The following is an 8553-nucleotide window of genomic DNA, read 5'->3' on the forward strand; positions in this document are numbered from 1 at the left end:
CATATTTAATCTCCTAATCAGACATTAAAAAATGTGCATTTGGGGCTAGACTAATCTGGATCCCTTTCAAATAAAAAACTGAAAAATTCCATTAAGAACACAACTATCAAATAAAAGGAAATGTAGAGTAAAATCAGGAAGCAACATGACTGCACTTTACAGGTCTTTCATTCCATTCTGCAGTGTTTATTGCCGGAGTGGCGTTCTGTGTTCTTTTGCTGTAACTTCAACCCTGTCTCTGTAGGAACTATTAGCTGTTGGTAACAGGGGCTTTCTCGAGACAATTTATTCTACATGTGGATAAGAACAACTGTTTTCTGAAACTTCTTCAAAATCTCTTGTTAAGAGAAGCTTACCATGTAGGACCATCAGCTGAAGCCTGTGGATTTTTAAAAAAGCAGTTTTGTCTAAACATCTGCTGTAGGCACTGCTGCTGCCTGCTAATGCTAGTATCTGACCAGTGATTGATCACAGATTTGCCCATGTCTGATCTGTATCTCCAGAATATTTCAGTATTTTGGGATAGATTTAGATTGCAATTTTTATAATAGCCACCTGAGTAGTCACTAAAGTATCTAGAAAAATGTTTAATAAGGTTAAACATTGTAACTTAATAATAAACCTAATAATATTCTGTATTTCTTCAGATATAAGGATTCAAATGTACATTTCCAGTCAGCTGTATGACATTCTGGCATAGGTGCCTGTCACCACTAGACAGATATTTCTCTAGATACTGGCTTATGGAGTGGGATTTTTTTGGCTACCATCTTTATTCTTGATCATGGTTTTTTATATTGCTTCATAATGTTATTAGCTTTCACAGAAAAGTCCTCTAGTATTGATCCAAGATGAAATTACTAAAATAAATTTACTCTCAATTAAGTCTGTTTGAACCGTGTATCTCACATATAGGAAGATTAGCATAATTCTCTGGTACTAAGTATTAATTTACTGCTTTTGAGTATTAATTCAGACTTTTAGTAAAGGTCACTTGTCTTAGCATGTTAGTTTTAAAACACTGCAGGTCAAATCCTAAGATAGAAGTAAACTGGCGTGTTGGAATGTTCAAAAGCATTTTTTCCTGTCAGTTGTTTATATTTCAAAATGATCATCTAGGTTCTGGACAGTTCTAAATGCACGTATTTCTCTTTCAAGGTACTATCGTGAGGTCCTTCCTGGAGAGATTGTGAAAATATCCAGATATGATGTCCAGACGCTGGATGTTGTACCAAGACCTGAAGGAGATCCATCAGCGTTCTGCATCTTTGAATATGTTTATTTTGCAAGACCAGACAGTATTTTTGAAGGTAAGAAAATGCAATGTGCAGAGCCCCTCCCTAAATAGTGGGAGACGTTATCCTGGAGAACAATGACTCTAGAAAGGATCTGGGATCATAGCACGGTACCAGTGAATGTGAGCTTGCAGGGCAGGGCTGAGACAGAATGGGTTGGCACAGTTCTTGAGGAGATAAAACTCATCAGGAGGAGCATGTAACATCACCTTCCTGTTTGGGGCTGTGCATATGGCCTCAGTCAGGCTGCCTGTCCTATGGAAGGGATGAAAAAAGCCACAAACATGATTAAGGTAGAGGAGACATCCCTGAAAAGTGAGAGACTTAAGAACAGATCTTCATTGGGTTTTGGAAAACTTTTTAAAAATTAGATTTCTGAAATAGGATCTGCAAAATAACTTTATTTTGGCATTTCCTTTGCAAGAAAGAAAGATGCTTTTAATATAACTTGTAAATCTATGCATTATCGAAGTACTTAGTGTTGTCAGTCTAATGCTTTATTATTATTTCTGTAGAAGCCCTCAAAAATTGTCTCAGTGATAAGATACTAACCAGGGCTCTCACACCCAACAAACACCTTCTTCTCTTTCTGTGGGCATGCCATTTGTTGATCCAATACAGTTCCCCACCCTTACAAAGCCTGCTTCACCCACATCCCTTTTTTTCATGATCCCATTACACTTCAGTATCCTCCCTTCTTACATTTCTTAGTACTGATGCTGTGCCCCTTGCTGTGCCGCATCATCACAGCATCTCCAGTTCCCTCCCATGCTGCAGACTGTTTAGGACCTTAACAGCTTCTGGGGCCTCTTATCCCCTTAATAAATTTGGGGTGAATTTTGCCAACTGTTTAAAAGTTAGTAAGTGGGCAGAGGCAGACAGCAGGATTGCACAAACTTTGCTGGAGAAACCAGCCTAAAAATAGAATATGCACATTACGAACAGGCAGGCTTAAGTTCTGCTTCTTTCCTCCTGTAAATAAATTTTGTAATATCTACAGGAACTTTAGTTATCTGGTTAGGGCAAACTGGATTTAATTCTCTGTGTTCTAACATATGAATGTTAGAATACATTATGGAAGGAAATAAAATATTACCTTGTGTGAGTGACTGCTTTGTAGTTCTGGAGTTTTCCTGACTTCTGTGCCTGAAACTTGCTGCAGAAATGTGTACAGCAGGCTGAGGAAATTTGAATTATGCACACCAGGAAAAACACTTCTTGCTGTTCTTAGGTCAGATGGTGTATTCAGTCAGGAGAAGATGCGGGCAGCAGCTTGCTATTGAAGCACCCGTGGAAGCAGACCTGGTCAGCACTGTTCCAGAGTCTGCCACCCCAGCAGCTCTTGGTTATGCTCAAAAGGTAAATGTTACCCAAGCGTATTACACACACCTCTTTTTTTGTAATGGAGTATAACAGTATGGGCTGCTAAGAGTTTTGTATTGATAGCACTTTGTATCTTGAATACACTGAGTACTCTTACTGAGTCATCTGCACTTGTTTTTTCTGTCATTATGCCAGTATATTAAGGTATTTCACAGTTTTTTTGGTTACTGTGAAGTCAATACTAAGTCCTAAGGTTGCTTTAAGAAAAACAGTAACTGAGAATAAACAATTCTTTAGATACTAATTTGATTTAACTACCTCCTGTTTACAGTGTGGACTACCGTATGTTGAAGTACTTTGTAAAAATCGATATGTAGGAAGAACATTTATCCAGCCAAACATGAGGTTGCGGCAACTTGGTGTTGCAAAGAAGTTTGGTGTGCTGTCTGATAATTTTAAAGGCAAGCGAGTTGTTATCATTGATGATTCAATTGTGAGGGGCAATACAATCTCACCCATAATAAAACTACTGAGAGAATCAGGAGCCAAAGAGGTAAGTTAATTTTCAGTCAGTACAATACAGATGTAAATAGAAGACTGATGAGAGGGTAAAGCACAGGGTTTTGTCTTAAATTGTAATAGACATTATTTCTTTATTTAAAAGGGCAAGTGTGCAAAAAAAAATAGTGGCTAGTGTTTATTGTGAAGATAGCGTGATTTTTGGATGGTTCAGGGGAGAGGGGCAGGTCTCCATTTAGAAAGCACTCTGGCAAACAAAGAGAGAACGGAAAATAAATTAGTTCAGATCAGAAAATCAAGTATTGGTGTTGTATTCCTGACATATGTGTGACTTTTGTACTGCATTAAGTACAACCACACACTGCAGTAAATAGCACATGCCTTAAATCACGAAAGCACAATTTTTTTAATTGATCAATATTTTTTAATTGAAACAGAGTGTGCAAGTCTGTCGCTGGAGCAAAAATGTTCTGTATAGTATTTGACTCTATAAATTGAAACATGTGCATCAAGGATTGAACACCATAGAAGAAAAGCAAAATCAGGATGGATCCTTTTAATAACATTAGGAAATACCATAAAAATAAACTCTAAAACCGTCTTTCTCCTGCTGTGTTGGCATCTGAAACAACTTTATTTTACTTTTAACCCTTCCACGGCTTCTGTGCAGTGCTGTGTTCTGTTCTTCATGATTATTTTGCAGAACTGGGACTTGGTTATTTTATTATGATCTGCTGACCTTCACCTTATAGCATTCTGGTTTTAAACTGTGTTTTTATTCAGGTGCACATCCGTGTGGCTTCACCTCCCATAAGATTTCCTTGTTACATGGGAATAAACATTCCAACTAAAGAAGAACTCATTGCCAACAGACCTGAATTTCATGATCTTGCAAACTATATAGGTAAATACTACTATTTTTTCCTTTTTTTCAAGAGAGAGAGTTTTTACTTGTATGTATTTGTTGTCTACATCAAAACAAAGCACAACACATCAAGGCAACAGTGGCAAAACTGACTACAAAATTGTGAGGTTGATGCACTAAATCTCTGCATTTTGAGTACCCCATTAGATCAAACCAATTTAGCTACACACTTTTAACAGTTAGTGAATTATATTTCTCCAAACAATAGAAAGCATTACAATAATTGCATAATCATAAGTTATAAATAAGGTATGACAACACAGCTTTCCAATACTTAAAGCTCCTAGGAAACTTTACAAGGAGCTACTGTAGGCAAAATACCAGGAAGAAAATAAGTGGTGAAGATCTGTCCTATAATGAAAATGTAGTTTCACAAGATATTCATATAAATATGTTTGGAATTTGCAAACACCCACTGATGTTTCTACAAATTGAAATTTATGTAAATAGTTTTAACTGCATTATGTATTGCACTTTGAAAGAAATGACATTTGAAACTAATCAAAGAACGTTAAATACAGTCTCAAAGCTCTACAATGAGTCATGTTTGCAGCAGAACAAAAGAACCAACAGCTTCTGTTGGTTGTGATGTGGTAAGTAACATGCTCTTTGTCACAGTATCGGCAACAAAAGTCACGTGATGCTATATATGGTCTACTGGGCTGCAAAATACTTTAAAAAATGGTTGAACATAGCTGTGGTTACAGTTAGAAAACTGTAAACCTACATTTCCTCAGTTAAATACTTACTCTTACCATCTAATATTGCAATGAATTCTTTTCCCCCAAACTATTGTGAAGGCATGTTGAAATTTTTCAAGTTTGTAGGATCTCATTTTTAAGTATTACTCACAAAATAGTAAGAGTACATACAAAAGAAAACTAATGATGTGAAAAGGCTATCAAACTTTCCTACTGCTAGAATATGTGCATGAACTGCACACTTAATTTTTTCAACATGATGGTCTTCCCCTCCTCCAAGTCCCAGTAAGGGTTTGTAGCCCTAGGTGTTCAGTTTGGGAAGCACGAGCCACACACACATCTGTTTCCAGACCCGAACTACAGGGTAAGTGGGAAACTATAGGGAGTTCAGGGAGTCTTAATACACACTCTGCACTTTGTTTCTGTTTTTGCAGTATGTGGACACGTTTGTTCCCAACTCAGATCCTTCCATCTAGATTTCAGTGAGTCTACTCGCTGTATAGAGAGTTTGAGAAGGGTAAGGCTTATTATGGTCTGATAATTTTTCATATCCATTCTCTTTAGGTAAGGTGATCCACCTGGCATCATAATCCATGCAGTAACGTGACTGTGTTTCCAAAGAGCACTGCAATTGGTACAATACTGCAGCTTTAATGGACGAATTCTTTATTTCTTTTAGGAGCAGACAGTGTTGTCTATCTTTCTGTGGAAGGGCTGGTGTCATCTGTGCAAGAAAGCATCAAAGCAAGGCAAGAGAATGAGAACAGCCTTAAAACCCAGAAGTCGCGTGTCGGAAAGATCGGTCATTGCACAGCATGTCTCACTGGAGAGTATCCCGTAGAGCTAGAATGGTGAACGGACATGAGCCGATCTGCTGTTGAATGTACCTTTCTCAGAGATGCCTTCTTGCTAATAGTCTTCTCACATTTAGGTAATATGGAAAGCTTATTACAGCTAACTAACTACTGTTACTAAAACAGATCTTTACGGTAAAGACTTACAGAAAGTCCAGTGTGCAGATGAAAACAATGTAAGCGGAATAAAATACAGAATCATATTTTTGGTGCACAGTTGTGCCTTCTATTTTCTCATACAATACTGTAAAAACCAAAGTTTATTTAATTATGTGGCAGTCCCAGAGTTATTTCGGTCTTGCCCCAAAAGATACCCGTTAGGCTTGTTCACAATTACTTTGTCATTTCCAATTATCAAAGTATTAATGCAAAAGTATGTGAAGTTTGCTTTTCTCCTTAGGACAAATACTAGATTCTGAAGAATCAAATTGCTTCCTTAGCAGTTCTTGCTTAGGATTTTTAAGAACAGAAGTACCTAACTTTTGCATAGCTAAACAGCCTTTATTCATCAAGCCCTTTGTAACAGATTGATTCTATAAGCATAATGTCTAACATATGATTTTAAAAAATGAAGACTCAGGGAAATGCTCAGCCAAAAGCTCTCTAGTTTTATAACTTTATTTTTTTTTTTGAAGTCTAGTGTAATTACATTATCTTCATGTGCTTTTATCAGTTGCCAACAGGATGTGGAAGGAGAAAAAATACTTGGCACTGCCATTTTTTTTCTGTTTTACATCTTGTTTTCTCCAGAGTAAGTCCTGACAATTAGTGTGCTTTTCATATGTCAACATCCAAAGTAAACTGAAAAACTAACTTTTCATTCTCAACAGTAAAAATGATATAGCAACTAAAGATTATGAGCTGTTTTAGGTATAGCTTTATTTTACAAAATTACTGCTGTTACAATAAATGTAGTATTTTTTTCTTTTTTAAAATAAGAGTTCTGAAAAACCATAAGGTATTGAATGCATTGTATTTTTTAACTGGTCATAATTAGATGGCTACTTGTATACATGAAGATCACTTGGACAATGAACCACTAGCTGAAAATGGGAAAGCACCTTCTGAAAACTATTGCAAATTTACGCACAAGTGTAGAAGTATTTTGTATACCTCATTTCTTTTCACTGAATACAAGCAACTTAATTTTAGATTTTCTATTTAATATTGTGTATTTTGGCCTTAAAATTGTTTGTGACACTGTTAAAAAAAGAAAAAAAAAAGTTTTTAAGAACTTTTTCCTTCCCCATCATTTTTCATATAGTGGAAAATTTCAGCACTGGTGATTAAATTCAAAAGGGAGCTTTCTTACGTGGGATTTGTGGCAATTGTGCCTTACAGATGTTCGCAACACAAAAGTCGCAATTCAAGAAAGCATGCTAATACATTTAACGAAGTCAAGACTGTGCCGTGTGCAGTGGAGCCAGAACCTACTTGTAGTCAAGCCTATGGGAGAATCTAAATTTTCATGAGCAATGGGCTCTTACTATGTGTTCTTCACTAAAGCCCAGATCTACGCATTGGGAGATGTAGTGGATCTCTTCTATTTAGCAAGTTTGTTTGTTTAACAGAAGTAACAGTTCATTTGGACAGTAAATTGAGCAAAAAAAGAACAGCGTGGAATCATGCTGACTGCCCCCTCTTCCAGATTAACCAGGGAGGAGTGGGAGAAAACAGAAAAAAATATCATTAAAATTTTTCACCTTTCTTCTTTCCTTCCCTCAAAAAAGCAATAATCATTAAAAGAAGGGATAGTTCAAGCTCATAGGTTATAGATATGTGTGAGGAGCCCTTTCTGCTTAAGATAAACACGTACAGTTTAACAAGGTTGCAAGCACAGAAATCTATCAATTAATCTGAAATTGTTTATAGAAGAGACTGTAAATCAAACTTGTGCAAATACTCTTTTTAACATGTTTTCAACAAAAGGAATTTTTGAAATCTAGTAATAATTGCTTAAATGTGATTTGAGCATTAGGTGGCATAATTGTGATTTCAATAAAATTAGTTCTAACGCCTTTTTTCCCCCTCTATGTTATGCATATGAAATTACAAGGTCTGCTACTGTAAACACTGTAATTTTTAGATACACTACATGCCTATCTTTAGTACATATTTTTCCAAACCTTAAGTTAAAGGGGACATACTTTTCAAGTGTAATTTTATTCTCTGACAGCTGGACTTATGCTCCAGGTTACCAAGCCTTTTTTTACCACATAGAGCAGACACACACATGCAATGAGGATGTTGAGGGCGCAAACTGGTTTTAAGTGTCACTATTTGTATTGTTTTTGATGTTCTACTGTGAAACTGTTTCTGCTGTATTACCAATGTGCAACTGTGCCAAATTATCATTTACAAAATGTGACAAAGTAGAAAGCTAATATCTGAGTTCTCCCATGTGTAATATTAAAAATGGTTATGAACTGGTCATCTCGTTCCTTCTCCCTTCACTGCGGCTGTGTGGATCGGTGACTTCTTTGATAAAGTCACCTTGAAAGCGCCTCGAACCTGGAGCACATCACTTCGTGCCTTACATTAAGCCCCCCACCCCGGTACGCAGCCCATACTGCATTACTGCTGCCCGCTCCCTGCGCCGGCTCCAGCCACCCTCACTCCTCGCTGGCGCCTCGAAAGCCCAGCTGAAGGGGAAGCGGGCCCTGCCCGCCCCAGGCCCGGCGCCGCAGCCCGGCCCGACAGCAAAGCGCTCCCGCCCTGCCCCGCCGCCACGGCCGCCCTCCCGCCCCAGCCTCCCGGAAATGACGTTCTCCCCCCGTCCACCGGCGGCAGCACCGCCAGGAGGGCCCGTACCACCTGCGGGGGGGTGTGGGGGGGTGGGAACGGAACACACACGACACGGGGACAGAGACGAGTGAGCTGAGTGTGGCAGGGGCATCTTGCCCTTCACCCCGGCCACCTGTGCTTGATTTAGCCCC

At 38.1% G+C, this 8553-nt stretch overlaps 1 protein-coding gene across 1 annotated transcript in view; it reads left to right on the top strand.

The window, feature by feature from the left end:
• PPAT (phosphoribosyl pyrophosphate amidotransferase) overlaps nt 1-8050 on the top strand; it is a 54196-nt gene extending 46146 nt beyond the window's left edge. Inside the window, exons 7-11 of the mRNA XM_056332034.1 lie at nt 1159-1310; nt 2527-2654; nt 2950-3171; nt 3921-4041; nt 5443-8050. Of these exons, the coding sequence (XP_056188009.1) occupies nt 1159-1310; nt 2527-2654; nt 2950-3171; nt 3921-4041; nt 5443-5618 (799 nt within the window). The 3' untranslated portion in view covers nt 5619-8050. The remainder of the gene's footprint in view (nt 1-1158; nt 1311-2526; nt 2655-2949; nt 3172-3920; nt 4042-5442) is intronic.
• Nucleotides 8051-8553: the final 503 nt, after the last annotated feature.

Source organism: Falco biarmicus, chromosome 1, assembly GCF_023638135.1.
Source record: "Falco biarmicus isolate bFalBia1 chromosome 1, bFalBia1.pri, whole genome shotgun sequence".
NCBI classification, from domain to species: domain Eukaryota; kingdom Metazoa; phylum Chordata; class Aves; order Falconiformes; family Falconidae; genus Falco; species Falco biarmicus.